We start from the raw sequence: 23,062 nt of genomic DNA on the forward strand, positions 1-23,062 counted from the left end.
TCCCACATGTGCCCAACCAGGGACCACCCAGCAAGCCCACCAGGGGGCACTGCTCTGCCCATCTGGGGTGTTCCTCCGTTGCTCAGTAACCAAGCTCTTCTTAGCACCTGAGGCGGAGGCCATAGAGCCATCCTCAGCACCCGGGGCCAGCTCACTCCAATTGAGCCATGGCTGTGGGAGAGGAGGGAAAGAGAAAGAGAGAGAGGGAAGCAGGAAGGGGAGGAGTGGTGAAGCAGATGGGCATTTCTCCTGTGTGCTCTGACCAGCAGTCGAACCTGGGACTTCCACACGCCAGGCTGATGCTGTACCTCTGAACCAACTGGCCAGGGAAAAATTAAAAACTCTTTAAGTCCCTGAGCTAACCTGGGCTTTGCCAAGCAAAAGCCCTCAACGCCAGGGAAAGAGTCAAGTGTTCCGATAGAAGGCGTTGCCGGAGAAAGCAGGAACACGTGCTGAACTAACAGGGAGCCGTTCTCTGCATCAGCCCCCCTGGCTCTGACCATGGTAACCCGCCCCCTCGCCTCTCAGCTCTCCCCCTCTACCGACCACGCTTCTAAATTGAGCAGAATTTCCAAACGGCTCTAGTCCATTGCCCTCGTTCCGATCTCGAGTGAAGCTCAGCCTGGAAGGAGGCAGCACCAACGCGGTTTGAACAGGTGTATTCGCAGAGCTGGCCCCGCGGGCCTCACTCTCCCGCCGGTGAGCTGTCCGGGAAGGGCTGCCTCTCTGACTGCCCCCCCTCCCACGACCGCCACGCGGCCTGTCCCCCGCCCCCCGGCTGCACTGGGACCTCTGGGTCTGGGGGTTCTCCCTCCCTCCCTCGCTCCTCCACGGGCCCCTCGCACTGCTTGTCCCTTCTGCCTGAAACACTCCTCCCCCCCCATCATTTCATCAGCTCCGTCCCGTTCTCCATCTCCGGGAGCACTTCCTCCTAAAAGTCTCGCTGGCCCCCGGCCGAGGTCAGCCCCTCCTCCCACAGGTTGTCCTGTGTCCTCTGGGCACTCCCTGGGACAGACGCCACTGCAGCGTCTTTCGTGTGTGTGTGCGGTTTCTCTGCCTTCTCCTCCCAGTGTGCGTGAGCTTCCCCACGACGTCGGGGGCCGCGGTTGGTTCAGCTCATCACTGAATCCCCAAGACTTCCGACGCTAGTGGGAGCACGAGAGCATCCACTCGGTCCCTATTGAGTACAAGTAGGAACCAGGGACTGCGTTCAGCGGTGAAGGACTTCAGAGACTGTTTTTCAATATGAATTCAGGCGTTAAAATAAAGAGAGAGTCGAAAGCGTAAGTTAAGTGCATTGACAGACCTGTGAACGTTAAGGAAAAAAAAAAAGTCCAGCCCATCGACTGACATGTGTCCCACAAGGAAACCTGAGTCTGACTTGAGACTGTAGCTCCAGTGTCTAAGCTCGTCCTTCTTGGAGAGACCAGCACAGATGACGAATACGGGGCAGGCAGCCCACGGAGGGAACTGAGGCCGTCAGTCCTAATAATCCGCCGAGTTTCGGGGTCCCGACGCGCCCTCCTGTGCAGCACCGTTCGGAGCGTTGGGCGCCTGGCGTGTAGATCGCACATGTACCCGGGGAGGTTCCGAGTTGGGCTGGAACTTACCCACCCGGGGCTCCAGGCCGGGGGTGGGGATGGGGGGGGTTGATCACTGCTCCGACGTTCACATCCCGAAGGTCGCTTCCAGATCTTTCCAACTAGAGCTAATTGCAAATGAGTTTCTGACCCCAGTTCCTCTTCAGTCCCCCACGGTCAGCGAGTGAGAGCAGCGAGGACCCGGTGAGGTCCTGGGGAAGCAGTCTCCCCGCCCTCCCCGCCCTCCCCGCCCTCCCCGCCCTCCCCCTAGCTGTGTGGGACCCGAGAGCAGGAAGGCTCGTCCGTGAGTGACCCGGGCTAGACAGCAGTGGAAATGGGAAGGCGTCCAGCAGTCCTGGCAGGAGGGGTTGGCCCGTGGCCTGGGCTGGTCAGCTGCGCCCTGGACAGTCATTTATATCTGGACAGGCAGGAAACAGCACCAGGCACGTACCAGATCCGGGTGAAATGGGCCGGAACCGAGGGCCAAAGCGATGAAACATCTGAACATAGAGAATCCTGAATGTTCTTCAGAAACGCTTGATTCCAATACACAAAGCGCGCGGGCAGAGCTTGAACTTGAAAGAGAAAGATGGAAAAATTAATTGAGGACCGTTTTAGGGAATCTTGAATAACAAGTTTAGGCGTTCCCTGTTTAAGGTCCCATTTTCCTTTCCAAAAAAAAAAAAAAAAATCATTTTAACACCCTCCGAGGGAATGGAGGGCAGTTAAGTGTTGGATGCATGAATCCCTGGGGTCCATCCTCAGAAGAAGGGAGAAGACAGTGGACCGTTCAGAAATGCACATGGACGGGTCCTGGTTCGCTTGGGCCAGCTGTAATGTGATTGTTCTTCACAAGTCCCCGTGTTTGCTGTAGAAGAGGAATGGTTTGACTCCTTTGGGTGAAATAACTGATTTGGTATTATTACCCCGTACTAGAACCCCAGGGGAGTTGAATTGAACAAAGGAAGGAGAAAAAAAAAAACTGTGTTGGTCTCAGCTTATCGGTCACTCACGCAGCGGGACCCTTGAGTGGTAAAGCGATCCCGGGATGTCCACGGCAGGTCGTAGACCCCATGGCCGTGAGTAAGAGATGATGATGGCGGAGGCTTCTCCCTCGGCCTGGTTGGGTGTGTCCTGTCTGGGGGGTGCACTGTGTATGTAACGTATCTATACTGAATGGATTGCCACGGCTCAGTAGCCAACCCAGGCTCTGGGTGATCTACTCCCTGGAAGGGAGAGAGCCCGAGAGAGGCTGGTCCCTTGAGGTCAGGGTGTTCGAGTCTCCTGGCTGAGAGCACAGCACGTGGCAATGGCCTGGCCTGTGGCTGACCTATCAGCGCGGATGGCTTGTGATTCCTTGAGGCAGGTGCTCCCAGACCTCTTCTCCTGTCCTCACCTGTGCTGTGAGCGGGGCTCTTCTGTGTGGGGACTCCCAGCCATCCCCCCCCCCAGGGTGCTGTCCAGTTCCCTGGTGACTCCGCCTCCCACCCCTCTCTCCCACTCAGGAAGGTGGATTGGAATCGGAGCGCCTGGAGTCTTAGAATCAGGGGGAATCGTGAATCTTCTATAAAAAACGGTGATTTAAAAAGTTGAGTTAGGTGTTCCATCGATTGAAAATAACGTTTCGAATGCACTACGTCTGTTCACGCGTAGTATCTGGGTCCCCTGAGATAGAGGACCATATCGGGAATGGGGCTGTCACCCTCGGAACGCTCTGAGGGGTCCCACAGAGTGGCTGTGCCCCGAGGGTAGTCACGGGGTAGAGACAGAGAGAGAGGAGCCCTACAGCCCCCAAACAGGGGCAACGGCTCCAGCCCCTGGTACCTGGGAGTCAGCGCAGGGGCGTTGCCTAGGAAACACCTGTGAAGTCAGAGCAGGAGGGGCCGGGGGCTGAGCAAGGCCAGAGCTCAGGTGAAGTCCAGCCCACGTGGCACTCTGGACAGAATATCCACATCAGTCAGTTCTTGGGTTGCCCCCCAAGGAGGTAGGTGGTGGCCATGTCACTGGGATTGGAGGTGGTGGTGGATGCAGTGTAGCAACCCCCCCCCCCAGTCAAGTCCCCAGGGGAGGGACGGCTGCAGGGGGGGGTAAGTCACCGAGGCTCACAGCAGCGGTGGCCAGAGCAGGGTCTGTGTGTGGGACCACCGCCTTCTCTCCAGAGCGCCGGTCACTGCTAGACTGAGATGCTCAGCTCTGCTGTCTGGTTTCCCTGGCCTGGGTTCTAACAAGTGTCCGATTTTTTTTTTTTTTCTGAAGCTGGAAACGGGGAGAGACAGTTAGACAGACTCCCGCATGCGCCCGACCGGGATCCACCTGGCACGCCCACCAGGGGCAATGCTCTGCCCACCAGGGGGCGATGCTCTGCTCCTCCGGGGCATCACTCTGACGCGTCCAGAGCCACTCTAGCGCCTGGGGCAGAGGCCAAGGAGCCATCCTCAGCGCCCGGGCCATCTTTGCTCCAATGGAGCCTTGGCTGCGGGAGGGGAAGAGAGAGACAGAGAGGAAGGAGGGGGGTTGGAGAAGCAAATGGGCGCTTCTCCTATGTGCCCTGGCCGGGAATCGAACCCGGGTCCCCCGCAAGCCAGGCCGACGCTCTACTGCTGAGCCAACTGGCCAGGGCCAAGTGTCCGATTTTGATAAGGGAGGAACTATCCCTAAGAACCAGTGGGTGCCTTCCTTCCCCGTGGCCTTCCGCATGTGACTGCCTTTGCCGGAACTGGGTTCTGGAACCAGGTGGCGTTGCCCCGAGGCATTTCCGTCTGATGGTTCAGGGTCAGGGGCCTTCCCCGGGGGGATGGGGGGGGCGGAGGAATCTTACCCTGGTGGGTCACTCCAGTACCACCCAGGGCCAATTAAAGGGAGGCGCAGGCTTGAGCAATTATCTGGCTAATTTGCCTTTTATCCAGATGATGGGCTGCCAAATTAGAAAGCCATTAAGGCTGAACTCAGTTATTTCTCGGGGACTTTTCACAAGTGCTCATCTGCGTCTAAGTCGGATTTCTCGGCTGCCTCGTTGAGCCAGATTACAAAACTGTCAAACGCGCGGAGTGCAATCAGCACCCAGTTGAGGGGGACACGTGCCCGGCTTACCCAGATGTGTCGTGGGCGGAACGCTTTGTGCTTGGATCTCACATTCAGATTTGGCATCTTTGGCAAGTTCCCAAGCCTTCACCCATCAGAGGGTGCTGTCGCTGACCTTCCCCTCCTGTGAAAACTCTTTGCAAGCCTGACGGTGCCTGTGGCCCCAGGAGGCGTGCTCTGCCCTTGTTAACCCTGTCCTTACTGGAAGCTTGTACCGTGGCACCTGCACAGTCACCATATACCCCTGACTCTGGGTCTCAAACTTCAGTGCAGATTCTCATCGTCTGGGGGCTCTCAATAGGCTGAGGCTACGCCATGCTCCGTACCAGCTAATTTAATCTCTGGGTCCAGGACCCAAGCAATCTTCTTTTTTTTAATTTATTGATAGATTTTTAGAGGGGAAGGGGGAGACATACAGACTGAACCATTGTTCTCTTTCTGTATGTGCCCGGACCAGGGATCGAACAGACAGCCTCTCAGGATGATGCTCTAACCAACCGAACCATCAGCCAGGTCCCCTAGGCCTCACCGCGTAGGGGTGACTCCAATGAATTCTTCTCCAGACGTAGACCTGGAAGGAGAGGTTGAGTCCTCTAGCAAAGCTACAGGTTCTTCTTGTATCAGCCGGTGCGAAATGAGCTCTTTCTCTACCCTCTGCGGGGGCTGCTCCCCTGCCTGCTCTGCCCTTCAGAAGCTCCCGGCTCATTTCACTCTGTTGTACCATGTCTCTAGTCAGATGGTTTCCTACCTGCCCTTCTTCCTATCTTTGACTTCAGCCACGTGGTCAATGTATTTGTTACTTTGTATCTTTTACTAGTATCCTGGGCAAGTCTCTTAGAATTAGTGAATGAGAAAAATGAAACAGAGTAACTATTTTCTTCCTGCTCCGCTGCCTGCTGGTAACACACCAATTTATTTTTTATTTTTGTCGACTGTAGCCTGACCTAGGGAGCGTTAGCATCGGCCTCCAATGAGGTCTAGCAGTCCAATTCCAACTTGAATGCTTATAAAAAAAATCACTTGGAGATGGTGATTTCGGATCTGGGGTGGGCCTGAGATTCTCAGTTGCTGACCAGCGCCCCCCCCCCAGTGGTTCCACTTTGGGGCTCACATTTTCAGTGGCACAGATTGCAAGCCTGAATTCTCAGCTCCCTCTCACGGTGGGTGGCGTTCCAAGTGGAAACCATGAGCAAGCTCCCCCAAGTGACTCACACGGCCAGTGAAATGCAGGTGCCATGGATCTCGAACCTTCTTTATAGACCCCCCATTGGTGCCCCCATCCTTAACCCACCACAGCGGGCGGCTTTCCGACCCGGCGAAGCAGGCAGGGTTGAGGTGGGGGCGGCGGCTGGCCTCAGCGCTCTGCGTCTAGCTCACCCCGGCTTCCGCTGCTGGAGCTGGTGTTGACGAAAGCGCTGTCAGCCCCTGGGACGATTTCTCCAGAACTGGAGCATTTGCATCAACAACATTCCAGCTTGTATTTATTTTTCCCCCCAACAAGAGCAGACAGTGACTCCTCTAGGCCTCTCCCAAAGACATTTATGACTATTTTTTTTTAATTAAGTGAGGGGTTGGGGAGGCAGAGAGTCAGGGAGGCATGCACCCCAACTGGTATCTACCCAGCAAGGCCCCTTCCAGGGGACACTCTGCCTATCTGGGGCCGCTGCTCCATTGCTCTGCAACCGAGCTATTTTAGTGCCTGAGGCGAGGCCATGGAGCCAACCTCAGCTCTCGGGGCCAACATGCTCAAACCATTTGAGCCATGGCTGTGGAGGGGAAGAGAGAGATAGAAAGAAAGGGGAAAGGAGGGGTGGAGAAGCAGATGGGTGCTTCTCCTGTGTGCCCTGACAGGAAATCGAACGTGGGACATCCACACACTGGGCTGATGCTCTACCACTGAGCCAACCAGCCAGGGCCTCATGACTACTTAAAGAAGGGCAGGTTGCTTTTTTTTTTTAATTTTTCCGAAGCTGGAAATGGGGAGGCAGACAGACTCCCGCATGCGCCTGACTGGGATCCACCCGGCATGCCCACCAGGGGGCAATGTTCTGCCCCTCTGGGGCATCACTCTGTTGCATCCAGAGCCATTCTAGCGCATGAGGCAGAGGCCACAAAGCCATCCTCAGTGCCCGGGCCATCTTTGCTCCAATGGAGCCTTGGCTGCGGGAGGGGAAGAGAGAGACAGAGAAGAAGGAGAGGGAGGGGTGGAGAAGCAGATGGGCTCTTCTCCTGTGTGCCCTGGCCGGGAATCAAACCCGGGACTCCCGCACGCCAGACCGACGCTCTACCGCTGAGCCAACTGGCCAGAGCCGAAGGGCAGGTTGCTTTTAATAAAACCTTGTGAATGTGGTTGAAAAGAAGCACAGGAAAAGGGCAGAAAGTGAGTTCTCTCTGCCTGTTAAAGCCCCTTCCTCAGCGGAGGCCCTCGTGAGGGCCCGTGACCGGCCGCTGCGGGCTACGTGAACACGGCTCGTGCACGCACAGATTTCTCTCTCCCAAGCCGGCGTGTCTGGGGCGGGGCGCGTGTCACGGAAACCCTAAAGCTGCTCTCATGCCTGACTCACAAAGCCTCAGGGAGAGAGAGCCTTCGAACCAAATGAACCACTCAGAGGAACTGGCAGCGAGTTGACGTCCCTGTCTCCCAGCGCTGGGTTGGGTGTTTGGGAGAGCGTGGGGAGGAGAGAGGAGACGGCGGGGTGTCTCAGAGAAAGGGCCGAGTCTGGGGAGAGCCGAGCTCCCAGGGTCGCCGGTCCTGTCCCTTCCTCTGAGCGTGCGATGGGGGACAGCGTGCAGCCAGCTTGTCCCTGCGGAACCGAGTCTGCGTGTCCCCCTCCGTTCTGCTTCCTGTGCCTCCTTGTTGGTCACCGGAGCTCAGCACGCGGGGAGCATTTACACCAGGGAAATCGGCAACCACGAAACACCACGCTGCCCGGTGTTTGGTTGTGTTGTTGAACGGCTCCCGTCAGAGCAGCTCAGGTGATGGAAGGGTGTCGGCAGCCCGGGTGGGATGTGGTGCGACCCGGCTCCCAGGACAGGGCGGAGGGTTCTGTACGGAGACCGTGAAGGGCAAGGGGCCCGTTTACCACCCCACTCGGAGGGAAGAAAGGAACGAGACCCAGCAAAGCATTGTGAGAAGGGCATTTCCGGTTGTGAACCGAATTCCCCAGTTCTCTCCAACACAACAGAGATTAATTCAGCCGATACTGATTAAACACGGGCCTCATACTGAGCCCTGCGCTAGGTCCGAGGGACATACAGACCTCTCGTGCGCAGTCCCTGCCTTCCAGAAACAGACGATCTAATTAATAAAGCTACTAGCAAGGGCTCCCATCTCTTCGCCCCGGGCATTCTGGGTTCTCACTGCCACAGGGGATGCCTGTCCTCTGTTCGTTCAGCGAACACTCCTTTCTCATAACAGAGTTACCCGCATCAGATGTGGCCTCACGGCACACTGTACCCTGCTTGCCTAACCGAGGGCACTAGTTTGTACCACTGTTTAGGACATGGCGCCAAATACCATCAAATAGCGCTGGTTTGGAATGTCACAGGAAGGTCGGTGTGCTCACGGAGGTGGTGAAACGCCTCGTCTTGTCTTTGTACAGGGAGGGTGGCTCCAGGGAGGTTGACGGGGAAGGTGCTGCTGAATCCAGGACAGAAGAGCGATCTTCCATCAACCTGTTACTCACAGCGTAGGAGGCGATGTTCTGAAATGGCTTTCAAATGTTTTCCTTGGAATAGGGCAGTGGTCCCCAACCTTTTTTGGGCCACGGACCAGTTTAATGTCAGAAAATATTTTCACAGACCGGCCTTTACGGTGGGATGGATAAATGTATCATGTGACCGAGACAAGCATCAAGAGTGAGTCTTAGGCCCTGGCCGGTTGGCTCAGTGGTAGAGCGTCGGCCTGGCGTGCAGGGGTCCTGGGTTCGATTCCCGGCCAGGGCACACAGGAGAGGCGCCCATCTGCTTCTCCGCCCCTCCCCCTCTCCTTCCTCTCTGTCTCTCTCTTCCCCTCCCGCAGCCAAGGCTCCATTGGAGCAAAGATGGCCCGGGCGCTGGGGATGGCTCCTTGGCCTCTGCCCCAGGCGCTAGAGTGGCTCCGGTCATGGCAGAGTGACACCCCGGAGGGGCAGAGCATCGCCCCCTGGTGGGTGTGCCGGTGGATCCTGGTCGGGCGCATGCGGGAGTCTGTCTGACTGTCTCTCCCCGTTTCTAGCTTCAGAAAAAAAAAGAAAAAATAGTGAATCTTAGACGGATGTAACAGAAGGAATCTGGTCATTTTTTAAAAATAAAACATCGTTCAGACTTAAATATAAATAAAACGGAAATAATGTAAGTTATTTATTCTTTCTCTGTGGACCGGTACCAAATGGCCCACGGGCTGATACTGGTCCGTGGCCCGGGGCTTGGGGACCACTAGAATAGGGGACAAAAAATCTTCCGTGCACGTCTACATGGTTGATTTTGCTGTTTCAAACATCTTATTAAAGGGGAGAGGGGCTAAGCCTGGTCATGCTTGTTGGGAGAAGAGGCACGGAGAGGTCTTGACGCGGTTCCTGTGCCCAGAAGTATTTGTCACTTGTCCAAAGTGCCTGAGAATCCAACGTCAAAGGTGCGTTTCTCATCAGAACCCGATGGATGAGGTGCGACGACCCGGCGATGAAAAGGAGCGAACTGTGGATGCACACAGCAGTGTGGGCGGAGCCCAGAGCAACGTGCTGTCCGCTTCTCTCTACCAGAGGTCCCCAAAGGTTTTACACAGGGGGCCAGTTCACTGTCCCTCAGACCATTGGAGGGCTGCCACATACAGTGCTCCTCTCACTGACCACCAATGAAAGAGGTGCCCCTTCCGGGAGTGCAGGGGGGGGGGGCGGATAAATGGCCTCAGGGGGCCACATGCGGCCAACAGGCCATAGTTTGGGGACGCCTGCATCCTGTTCTCAAACGACGGAGCCAAGGGACAGGGCAGAGCTGGCGGTTTATCGGCAGGAGGGAGGCTGTGGCTATAAAGGGTGGCCCGAGAGAATCCGTGTCTTGATGGATGAGTTCTGCGCCTAGACTTCCGTGGGAGCTCCTCCAGCTGCCGTCTGTGGAGGAGCAGCATAGTCCCGTGTCCACACGTCGTACCGACGGTCAGTTGCCCTGTGTGACATGGTGCCATGCTCGCTCCGGAAGTGGAGCAGCATAGTCTCGTGTCCACACGTCGTACCGACGGTCAGTTGCCCTGTGTGACGTGGTGCCATGCTCGCTCCGGAAGTGGAGCAGCGTAGTCCCGTGTCCACACGTACCGACGGTCAGTTGCCTGGTGTGACGTGGTGCCATGCTCACTCCGGAAATCACCGCAGGGAGGAGCACAGGGCCTCTCTGTGTCTACTTTGGAACTTTTCTGGGAATCTCTCATTTCAGAATTAAGGGTTTTGTTCCAAACATAGACATTGGTTATTTTGGCCGTGATAAGTGTTTCAACATGAAGTCCCCCAGCGGTGGCAAGAGTTAGAAAAGCAAAGGGAAGCAGTGGACACACAATACTCCGGGGACGTCCTGTGTCAGGAACTGCAAGTATAATTTGTGACCTATTTCACTGAGTCTTCACAACCTCCTTGTGGCCGCGAATCTGACCGTTTCTGTTTCAAAATAACGTCCGCAAAGAAACAGGAGCCTGTAAACATCACAGCCCCCACGGTACTGAGGAGCCACGGGAAATGGGGCATTGTATAAACGAGGCCAAAACAAGCAGGACCATGGGTGTTAGGGACTTAGAGGGGACCCCTCGTGCTGATATTAGGACAGAAAAGTCTGACATCAGGGTTTTGGTGAGAGTCCCCTTGTGACTGTCATCCCCCATCAGAGGGATCAGATTCCCTTGGAATCTGACATTGGACCTAGAGAGAGAAGAAAAAAAAAAAGTCCACTGTAACCAGCCGTCCAGCGACCTACTCAACGAGCCAGGGGAAGTTCCTTGGGGGTTTTAAAAACCTGATACCAGCATTATCTCCTCGGTGGTGGAAATATTTTAATAGATGCTTTCCCCCTCTAGGTTTATTTTTACGGAATGTCGAGGTTGATAGTTAAAGATAATAGATAGAGGTTAAAATACTATGAAATTCTGAGCTTCTACGAGGGTCAGGCAGCCTTAACAGCCACCATTGTCTGGCACCGTTCCCAGTGCTGTGTCCGCAGACAAGCTCTGTTAGAAGTGGCGCGGTATCCTAATTACCCTTCCCTCCGAAACAATAAACGGTCACGCCCATGTCTTTCCCTAATGGGACAGTCACTGCACATCCAGTTAACAAGTTACCATTCTTACTGTCTCTTGAGAAATGATACTAACCCTCCCCTCCCAGGAAAAAAAAAAAAGTTTCTTTTATTGGCCACTTCAAATACCCTTGACATGTGCCCAAGTCATATAAGTAAGGAAAAGCAAAAAGTTGACAGGCGCACGGAGAACTCTCCCAGCCGGAAGCAGCTCACAGACAATGTAACACTGGTGTGCGAAGATCCATGGTAAAGAAGGAGACACAGAGACGGTCCTGGGGTGCGGCTCGGGCTGGCGTGGGGAGAAGTGTCCTCTCGCTGTGTGTGCGAGAAGTACAGGGTGAGCAAAAGTAGGTTTACAACGTTCTGTAGGGAAGACATGTAATACAATCCTTAATAAATACTAATCGGCCCTGGCCGGTTGGCTCACTGGTAGAGCGTTGGCCCGACGTGTGGAAGTCTCAGGTTCGATTCCTGGCCAGAGCACACAGGAGAAGCGCCCATCCGCTTCTCCACCCCTCCCCCTCTCCTTCCTCTCTGTCTCTCTCTTCCCCTCCCTCAGCCAAGGCTCCATTGGAGCAAAGTTGGCCCAGGCACTGAGGATGGCTCCATGGCCTCTGCCTCAGGCGCTAGAATGATTCCAGTTGCAAGGGAGCAACAGCCCAGATGGGCAGAACATCGCCCCCTGATGGGCATGCCGGGTGGATCCTGGTCAGACACATGCGGGAGTCTGTCTCTCTGCCTCCCTGCTTCTCACTTCAGAAAAATACAAATAAATAATGATAATAAATAAATACTAATGCAAGAATAAACTCTGTGTTCCACGTGCACACAACAGTAAGCCCTGTTTTCGCCCCGTCCTGTGGGGTCCTCAGAGTGTATCAAGGTTAACAAGTGAGGATATCCTGGTATCTAAGCTACCCTCAGATGCAACTGGGTAATTGTTGGACAGTTGGCTTTTTCTTTACTGAGCTGTTTGGAACTTCCTGGCATCTCACCTTCAAAGGGCAATCAATTTTATTTTTTTATCTGCCAGCAAAGTTTAGGTTCTGACAGTGTCCTGCTGGGGACCTTCCCGGTAACGTCTAACCCTCGTTATCATTGAACGTCAAATTGAACAGGCTCCTTTTGCCCGTCCTTCAAGCCTGTCTGGACGCCAGCCTTTCGGGAATCAGAATAGAGGGTCCAGATGGGGCACAGTGTCATCCCACAAGCTTACGGGCATCTCAGGTGCACACGGACCGACGGTCACACGTTGGCAGAAGGTGAAGGAACTCATTCATGGTCAGGTCTTCCAGAACCGATCTGTGGATCTTGACCTGATTGAGTGGCAGGGTTAGACCAACCCTCGAAGCAAAGGGGGCAAATGAAGAAAACGAAGGGGAAAGGTTGAAATGTATGGTCCGGTTTTTATTCACACAGGATAGTCCGAGCCCATCTTATCCCCAGAATAGCCGGGAGATAACGTGCACGTCCACAGCGCAGTGCAGACGCCTTTGAAGTAGGAGTGTGTGTTTTCTGCCTTGTGTGTGGCCGAGCTGACGGATACTATTTCCAATCCCATAAAAGCAGTCTATAGGTTTTGACACGTACACCCATACGTTGTGCACAGTTTGATTTATGTAAACTAATTTCGGAATCAGCCGCAGAACCCCTGCGGCACAGAGGAAAGACGCCGGCCTGTAGTGATGAAAACGTATTTGTGTGGAAAGAGAGAGGGCTAAGAAGGGAGGTTTACAGGACACAGATTGCACACAAAATACCTTCTTTAAAAGAATGCTAGGGAATTGATATGTATGTAGATAGATATTGATGGGTTTTTACACTAACCTGTTCATTCAGGCGTTTCCCTGAAATGAGAACGCGTCTGTTCTGCACAGGAACTTTCTGGGTTTCAGGGGAGCGCACACAGGCTCGCACCCGGGGCGTGGGGCACAGAGCAGCGGTGTGGGCGTTGTCCGTGAGCTCTCTTGGTTGGAGCGGCCTCACACGGGGCCCACTAGCCCGCCACCCCAGCCCGCCGAGGCCGAGACACCCGACGTGGTTCCCGTGCACCCGTGTCCTTTCTCTCTGCTCAGCATGGCCGGGCGTGGAGGGTGTTTCCCTCGTCCTCCTGTTGTCTGCCTCTCCTTCAGTGTAGTGGTCTCCGTCCTCCCCTCCACCCTCTTCCCCTGTACACACCACACACACACCACACACACACCACACACACACACACCACACACACACACACACCACATAGCACACACCACACACATACCACACACACACACCACACACACACACACACACCACACACCACACACACACACACACCACACACACACACCACACACACACCACACACACCACACACACACCACACACACCACACACACCACATAGCACACACCACACACACACCACACATACACACCACACACACACACACCACATAGCACACACCACACACACACACCACACACACAACACACACACCACATAGCACACACCACACACACCACACACACACACCACACACACCACACACACACACACACACACACCACATAGCACACACCACACACACCACACACCACACACACCACACACACACCACACACACACCACACACACACCACACACCACACACACACCACACACACCACACACACACACCAAACACACACACCACATAGCACACACCACACACACCACACACACCACACACACACACCACACACACACCACACACACACCACACACACACCACACACCACACACACACCACACACACACCACATAGCACACACCACACACACCACACACACACACCACACACACACCACACACACCACACACACACACACCACACACACACACCACACACACACCACACACACCACACACACCACACACACACCACATAGCACACACCACACACACCACACACACACACCACATAGCACACACCACACACACCACACACACACCACACACACCACATAGCACACACCACACTCACACCACACACACACACCACACACACACCACACACACCACACAGCACACCACACACACATACCAAACACACCACATAGCACACACCACACACACCACACACACCACATAGCACACACCACACACACCACACACACCACACAGCACACCACACACACCACACACACCACACGCACCACACACACACACCACACACACCACAAACACACCACATAGCACACACCACACACACCACACACACCACATAGCACACACCACACACACCACACACACCACATAGCACACACCACCCACACCACACACCACACACACACACACACCACACACACCACACACACACCACACACACACACCACACACACCACACACACACCACACACACACACCACACACAAACCACACACACCACACACACACCACACACACACCACATAGCACACACCACACACACCACATAGCACACACCACACACACACCACACACACACACACCACACACACACCACATAGCACACACCACACACACCACATAGCACACACCATACACACCACACACACCACATAGCACACACCACACACACACCACACACACACCACACACACCACACACACAACACAGCACACCACACACACACCACACACACACCACACACACCACACACACACCACACACACACACCACACACACCACATAGCACACACCACACACACCACACACACCACACAGCACACCACACACACCACACACACACCACATAGCACACACCACACACACCACATAGCACACACAACACACACACCACACACACACCACACACACCACACACCACACACACAGCACACCACACACACCACACACACATAGCACACACACCACACACACCACACACACACCACACACACCACACACACCACACACACACACACCACACACACACCACATAGCACACACCACACACACCACACACACCACACACACACCACACACACACACACCACATAGCACACACCACACACACCACACACACCACATAGCACACACACCACACACACCACACACACCACACACACCACACAGCACACCACACACACACACCACACACACACCACATAGCACACACCACACACACCACACACACCACACACACACCACACACACACCACATAGCACACACCACACACACACCACATAGCACACACCACACACACCACACACACACCACATAGCACACACCACACACACCACACACACCACATAGCACACACAACACACAACACACACACACCACACACACCACACACACCGCACACACAAACCACACACCACACCACACACACCACACACACCACACACACACACACCACACACACACCACATAGCACACACCACACACACACCACACACACACCACATAGCACACACCACACACACCACACACACACCACATAGCACACACCACACACACCACACACACCACATAGCACACACAACACACAACACACACACACCACACACACCACACACACCGCACACACAAACCACACACCACACCACACACACCACACACACACCACACACACCACACACACACCACATAGCACACACCACACACACCACACACACCACATAGCACACACAACACACAACACACACACACCACACACACCACACACACAAACCACACACCACACCACACACACCACACACACACCACACACACCACACACACACACCACACACACCACACACACCACACACACCACACAGCACACCACACACACACACACCACACAGCACACCACACACACACCACACACACACCACATAGCACACACCACACACACCACACACACACCACACACACCACACACACCACACACACACACCACATAGCACACACCACACACACACACACCACACAGCACACCACACACACACACACCACACACACACACCACACACACACCACACATACACCACACACACACCACACATACCACACACACCACACACACCACACACACACCAAGCACACACACCACACACACACCACCACATACACATACACACACACACATACACAGCACACACACACCACCACACACACATACACACACACCATACATGCACACACACATACACACACACACACATACACACACACATATACACACACACACATACACACCACCTGCACGCACGCTCACAAGTCCTGTACTTGTCTCTCAGGAATTAACGTGTCTTTTTAGACATGCTGAGATAGTGCCTGGGACGGCTACAGTTTTGGTTAGTGTGCTCGGCACATACACACTGAGTACGTCCGTCCTGACTGCCTTTTTCAAAACCCTCTGATTTTTCTCCTTGCGCAATGTTGCAGATCCAGGAGGAATGCGTTCGTCTCGTCCCGGCAGAAATCTGCACCCGCCCTCCGCGTACGGATGAGTGAGCTCCTTACAGAATTCCCCCCGAGCTAGGGTGCCCCTCACGGCGCCGGGGTAGCGACTGAGCTACCCAAGGCCTCCCTGACTGTTCCGTTTCTCCTCCCCACGGGACAGCCCGCCCCTGTGTGTAGCACGTCCCCGTTAAACAGTAACCTTCCCACCATCCTTCTAGGGAATTTCTGAAGCTCTTTTCACAACAAAAACACTTTATAAAGATTTCCCTTGCTTCCACTGGAGCTTTTTTTTAAAAAAAAAAAAATTATTAATTACTAGCGTATAGTTTGGGTACGTGTAAGAAACCGATGCCCATCTCCCCCACATACGCACACTCATACCCTGTCCCCCATAGGCAACTCGGGGTGAGTATTGAAATCTCATCCTCAGCGAGGTCTCACATCTTCAGTAGGAGTCAGGGATGTCCCATACGGTAGAGTTAAGCTTCCAAGGCATGAATCTCTCTGCTCATGACAGGTCCTGGAACATGTTAATTAACTCAGAAGAAAATGAGATTTTCTTTTTTTTTTTTTTTTCAGGAAAGCATCTTTTATATTCCTTTCAAGAAGATACAGACATGTACCTTTTGTTTTAGAAAAGAGATAATTTTTTTTAATACTATCTTTGCGTACCTGTAGATCTGGTGTCAACGTGAGCGAATGTTTGGGCTGCAAGTGCCAAGCTTGGGATAGAGTTGTCTGAGAGCAAGTGACATTTCTCCCCCGAGGGCCAAGCATGGCCTGTGGGGCAGTCACAGTGGAGGCTGAACAAAGCCCCGGTTTTCAAAGGGACGCTCACAGTGGGGGAAGTTCCAGCTCGTTCTCTGATGGAGACGTGGGCAGAGTGCCGTGGGACAGAGCGGAGGCGGTGGCTGTCACAGGGGGTGCTTCAGCCGTGGGACAGAGCGGAGGCGGTGGGACAGAGCGGAGGTGGTGGCTGTCACAGGGGGTGCTTCAGCCGTGGGACAGAGCGGAAGCGGTGGCTGTCCCAGGGGGTGCTTCAGCCGTGGGACAGAGTGGAGGCGGTGGCTGTCCCAGGGGGTGCTTCAGCCGTGGGACAGAGCGGAGGCGGTGACTGTCCCAGGGGGTGCTTCCGCCGTGGGACAGAGCGGAGGCGGTGGCTGTCCCAGGGGGTGCTTCAGCCGTGGGACAGAGCGGAGGCGGTGGGACAGAGCGGAGGTGGTGGCTGTCACAGGGGGTGCTTCAGCCGTGGGACAGAGTGGAGGCAGTGGCTGTCACAGGGGTGCTTCAGCCGTGGGACAGAGTGGAGGCGGTGGCTGTCACAGGGATACTTCAGCCGTGGGACAGAGTGGAGGGGGTGGCTGTCACAGTAATACTTCAGCCGTGGGACAGAGCGGAGGGGGTGGCTGTCACAGGGGTGCTTCAGCCGTGGGACAGAGCGGAGGGGGTGGCTGTCACAGGGATACTTCAGCCGTGGGACAGAGCGGAGGGGGTGGCTGTCACAGGGGTGCTTCAGCCGTGGGACAGAGCGGAGGGGGTGGCTGTCACAGGGATACTTCAGCCGTGGGACAGAGCGGAGGGGGTGGCTGTCACAGGGATACTTCAGCCGTGGGACAGAGCGGAGGGGGTGGCTGTCACAGGGATACTTCAGCCGTGGGACAGAGCGGAGGGGGTGGCTGTCACAGGGATACTTCAGCCGTGAGACAGAGCGGAGGGGGTGGCTGTCACAGGGGTGCTTCAGCCGTGGGACAGAGCGGAGGGGGTGGCTGTCACAGGGATACTTCAGCCGTGGGACAGAGCGGAGGGGGTGGCTGTCACAGGGATACTTCAGCCGTGGGACAGAGCGGAGGGGGTGGCTGTCACAGGGATACTTCAGCCGTGGGACAGAGCGGAGGGGGTGGCTGTCACAGGGATACTTCAGCCGTGGGACAGAGCGGAGGGGGTGGCTGTCACAGGGATACTTCAGTCGTGGGACAGAGCGGAGGGGGTGGCTGTCACAGGGATACTTCAGCCGTGGGACAGAGCGGAGGCGGTGGCTGTCACAGGGGGTGCTTCAGCCGTGGGACAGAGTGGAGGCGGTGGCTGTCACAGGGGATACTTCAGCCGTGGGACAGAGTGGAGGCGGTGGCTGTCACAGGGGGTGCTTCAGCCGTGGGACAGAGCGGAGGCGGTGGCTGTCACAGGGGGTGCTTCAGCCGTGGGACAGAGCAGATGCGGTGGCTGTCACAGGGGGTCCTTCAGCCGTGGGACAGAGCGGAGGTGGTGGCTGTCACAGGGATACTTCAGCCGTGGGACAGAGTGGAGGGGGTGGCTGTCACAGGGATACTTCTGCCGTGGGACAGAGCGGAGGGGGTGGCTGTCACAGGGGGTCCTTCAGCCGTGGGACAGAGCGGAGGCGGTGGCTGTCACAGGGGGTCCTTCAGCCGTGGGACAGAGTGGAGGTGGTGGCTGTCACGGGGTGCTTCAGCCGTGGGACAGAGCGGAGGCGGTGGCTGTCACAGGGGTGCTTCAGCCGTGGGACAGAGCGGAGGCGGTGGCTGTCACAGGGGGTCCTTCAGCCGTGGGACAGAGCGGAGGTGGTGGCTGTCACAGGGATACTTCAGCCGTGGGACGGAGCGGAGGCGGTGGCTGTCACAGGGGATACTTCAGCCGTGGGACAGAGTGGAGGCGGTGGCTGTCACAGGGGGTCCTTCAGCCGTGGGACAGAGCGGAGGTGGTGGCTGTCACAGGGATACTTCAGCCGTGGGACAGAGCGGAGGCGGTGGCTGTCACAGGGGATACTTCAGCCGTGGCACAGAGCGGAGGTGGTGGCTGTCACAGGGGGTGCTTCAGCCGTGGGGACAGAGCGGAGGCAGTGGCTGTCACAGGGGATACTTCAGCCGTGGCACAGAGCGGAGGCGGTGGCTGTCACAGGGGGTGCTTCAGCCGTGGGGACAGAGCGGAGGCGGTGGCTGTCACAGGGGGTCCTTCAGCCGTGGGACAGAGCGGAGGCGGTGGGACAGAGCGGAGGTGGTGGCTGTCACAGGGGGTCCTTCAGCCGTGGGACAGAGCGGAGGCGGTGGCTGTCACAGGGGGTGCTTCAGCCGTGGGACGGAGCGGAGGTGGTGGCTGTCACAGGGGGTCCTTCAGCCGTGGCACAGAGCGGAGGCGGTGGCTGTCACAGGGATACTTCAGCCGTGGGACAGAGTGGAGGGGGTGGCTGTCACAGGGATACTTCAGCCGTGGGACAGAGCGGAGGGGGTGGCTGTCACAGGGGGTCCTTCAGCCGTGGGACAGAGCGGAGGCGGTGGCTGTCACAGGGGGTCCTTCAGCCGTGGGACAGAGTGGAGGTGGTGGCTGTCACGGGGTGCTTCAGCCGTGGGACAGAGCGGAGGCGGTGGCTGTCACAGGGGTGCTTCAGCCGTGGGACAGAGCGGAGGCGGTGGCTGTCACAGGGGGTCCTTCAGCCGTGGGACAGAGCGGAGGTGGTGGCTGTCACAGGGATACTTCAGCCGTGGGACGGAGCGGAGGCGGTGGCTGTCACAGGGGATACTTCAGCCGTGGGACAGAGTGGAGGCGGTGGCTGTCACAGGGGGTCCTTCAGCCGTGGGACAGAGCGGAGGTGGTGGCTGTCACAGGGATACTTCAGCCGTGGGACAGAGCGGAGGCGGTGGCTGTCACAGGGGATACTTCAGCCGTGGGACAGAGCGGAGGTGGTGGCTGTCACAGGGGGTGCTTCAGCCGTGGGGACAGAGCGGAGGCAGTGGCTGTCACAGGGGATACTTCAGCCGTGGCACAGAGCGGAGGCGGTGGCTGTCACAGGGGGTGCTTCAGCCGTGGGGACAGAGCGGAGGCGGTGGCTGTCACAGGGGGTCCTTCAGCCGTGGGACAGAGCGGAGGCGGTGGGACAGAGCGGAGGTGGTGGCTGTCACAGGGGGTCCTTCAGCCGTGGGACAGAGCGGAGGCGGTGGCTGTCACAGGGGGTGCTTCAGCCGTGGGATGGAGCGGAGGCGGTGGCTGTCACAGGGGGTCCTTCAGCCGTGGCACAGAGCGGAGGCGGTGGCTGTCACAGGGGGTGCTTCAGCCGTGGGACAGAGCGGAGGCGGTGGCTGTCACAGGGTGTCCTTCAGCCGTGGCACAGAGCGGAGGCGGTGGCTGTCACAGGGGTGCTTCAGCCGTGGGACAGAGCGGAGGTGGTGGCTGTCACAGGGATACTTCAGCCGTGGGACAGAGCGGAGGCAGTGGCTGTCACAGGGATACTTCAGCCGTGGGACAGAGTGGAGGTGGTGGCTGTCACAGGGGGTGCTTCAGCCGTGGGACAGAGCGGAGGCAGTGGCTGTCACAGGGGTTGCCTCAGCCGTGGGACGGAGCGGAGGTGGTGGCTGTCACAGGGGGTCCTTCAGCCGTGGGACAGAGCGGAGGTGGTGGGACAGAGTGGAGGTGGTGGCTGTCACAGGGGGTCCTTCAGCCGTGGGACAGAGCGGAGGCGGTGGCTGTCACAGGGGGTGCTTCAGCCGTGGGACGGAGCGGAGGTGGTGGCTGTCACAGGGGGTCCTTCAGCCGTGGGACAGAGCGGAGGGGGTGGCTGTCACAGGGGGTGCTTCAGCCGTGGGACAGAGCGGAGGCGTGGCTGTCACAGGGGGTCCTTCAGCCGTGGGACAGAGCGGAGGGGGTGGCTGTCACAGGGGTGCCTCAACCTGTCCGATCACCAGAAGGCCTCCCGGGTCATCGCATGCAGTCTTCCCCTGACGTCCTTGGGACATGCTGTTGAGTCGCTCTGGCTCCTGGCGACCCCGTGCATGCGTGGCGTCCACGGTGTCCTGTCCTGGGCAGCCCTGCTCGGCACCTGCAGACTTTCACTCCTGCCTATGGCCTGTCTTGTGGGGTCCATCCGTCTCGTGTTTGCTCTCCTCTCTTCCTGCTGCCTTTCATTTCCCCAGCATTGCTGTCTTTTCCAGAGAACCGGCCTCCCCGTGACGTGCCGGAGGTCGGACAGCTTCATTCAGCTTTGTCATTTTTGCCTCCAGCGGTGTTTCGGTTTAATGGGCTCTAGGACCCATTTGATTTTTTCTTTTCGATGAAAAGGGCCCATCAATAGGGTTGTGGGATGATCTACATCTTGATCTTCGAGGGGGGAGTTTACCAAATGTCTCAAGCTGTCTACTTACAACTGGTGCATTTTACCGCCTAGACCTTCCCACCAACCACCTCAACTTTGAACAATTCCGTCCAAACTCACTCCGTCTGCTGGAGAAGAAAGTTCGCCCTCCCTTTGGCGCTACAGGAAGAAAAAGACTGAAGCAGGATTCCGTGGGCTTCTCTTCTCCCGTGACAACTGATGTTTCTCTGTCTTCTCTTCCAGCTGCGGGTCCAGATTTTTCCAGAACCCTCTTAAAAAGGGTGACCCTTGTCAAAGTCGGAGGCGAAGCTGTCATTGAGTGCAAGCCAAAGGCTTCCCCGAAACCCGTCTACACCTGGAAGAAAGGCCGAGACGTGTTGAGAGAAAACGAAAGGTACCCTCTTGACACGTTCTGAATGTTTGACGAGAATTTATTGCTCCGTTATCAATGGGTGTAGAGGGAGGAATCCACAGTCTGGTATGTACAGACTACATGTTCATTGTAACGAAGCTTCCGAGGGGGTGGTCTTTATAATCCGTGATATCCAGAGCCCACCGATCCCTCCGGCGCCAATGGAGACTGTGACCCCACGCACGGCAGGCGGCCGGAGCTGCGGGGAGGCAGCTAAAAACCTCCTCTTCATTCCAGCCGGAAGTGTGGCTGTAGACATCCCCACTTCTCCTCCCCCTACTTCCGTGATGCAGGAACAGATAAACGCAGTTCTTTTCTTTGCCGTGACACCCCCTCAGATATTGAACAACGGCTCTTAGATCCGTCGTTAGTCTCTCCTGTTTAGGAAGCTAAATATCTCTGATTCCAAAACTCGTTCTGCAAACAGCAGGGTTTGAATTATTTTCATCCCTCCTTTTGCAAACAACAGGGTTGGTGTTCTTTTTTTTTTTTTTTTTTTAACGGCTAGCTAAACCCTTCATCTGTGTATTTCTTACTATACTTGAATTACAATTAGAATGCTTGCGATGTGTGTGTGTGTGTGTGTGTGTGTGTACATATATTTCTGTACATTGTTTGAGGCTGCAGGTCAGGTCGCACCAAGTGGCCTGTGTCTCTACGACCTTCCCTTGGCTGTGATTTCTATGAACTGTCCCCACCCCTCTCTGTAATCTGCTCAGTCCGTTGGAGGTGGTGACTACGCGAGGGCCTGTGTTGGAGGTGGTGACTACGCGAGGGCCTGTGTTGGAGGTGGTGACTACGCGAGGGCCTGTGTTGGAGGTGGTGACTACGCGAGGGCCTGTGTTACCCAGAAGATAGCATCTGCCAGCTGTATCCACGACTTTACTTGATGCCGAAGGTTAAGCACTTGAGGGTGCAATGGGGGAAGACCGTAAAAACTTGTTTGCACCAGCCCTTTACACCTGGTCACCTGTGGGTTTGCATATGCAAATTAGATCATGGCTCAGCGGACGTTGTCCTCATTCACAGTGTTGCGAGCGGACCCGATACGGTTCATAGGTGGTGTCTGCACACACATATTAAGTTCGTAATGCACATCCCGTTCTGACTGCTGTTATGTCGAGAACACAGTACGTGGATCTCTGAAGGCCGGCATGGTGCTCAGATGTGGAGCCCGACCTGAACCCGGGGAGCCCGGTGTTGTGTTCTACGACCTTAACCATCCTGTCCCCTTCCTGTGT

The 23,062-nt window shown here is 56.0% G+C and overlaps 1 protein-coding gene across 5 annotated transcripts in view; it reads left to right on the forward strand.

Moving 5' to 3' along the window:
* The window catches only part of LOC136382110 (contactin-4), an 813,951-nt gene that overhangs the window by 651,596 nt on the left and 139,293 nt on the right, over positions 1-23,062 (forward strand). For all 5 annotated transcript variants that reach the window (XM_066351018.1, XM_066351022.1, XM_066351020.1 and 2 more), the window contains one exon: positions 21,653-21,803. In XM_066351018.1, coding sequence (XP_066207115.1) covers positions 21,653-21,803 — 151 coding nt within the window. The remainder of the gene's footprint in view (positions 1-21,652; positions 21,804-23,062) is intronic.

The sequence above is a fragment of the Saccopteryx leptura genome, chromosome 10, assembly GCF_036850995.1.
Source record: "Saccopteryx leptura isolate mSacLep1 chromosome 10, mSacLep1_pri_phased_curated, whole genome shotgun sequence".
Classification (NCBI taxonomy): domain Eukaryota; kingdom Metazoa; phylum Chordata; class Mammalia; order Chiroptera; family Emballonuridae; genus Saccopteryx; species Saccopteryx leptura.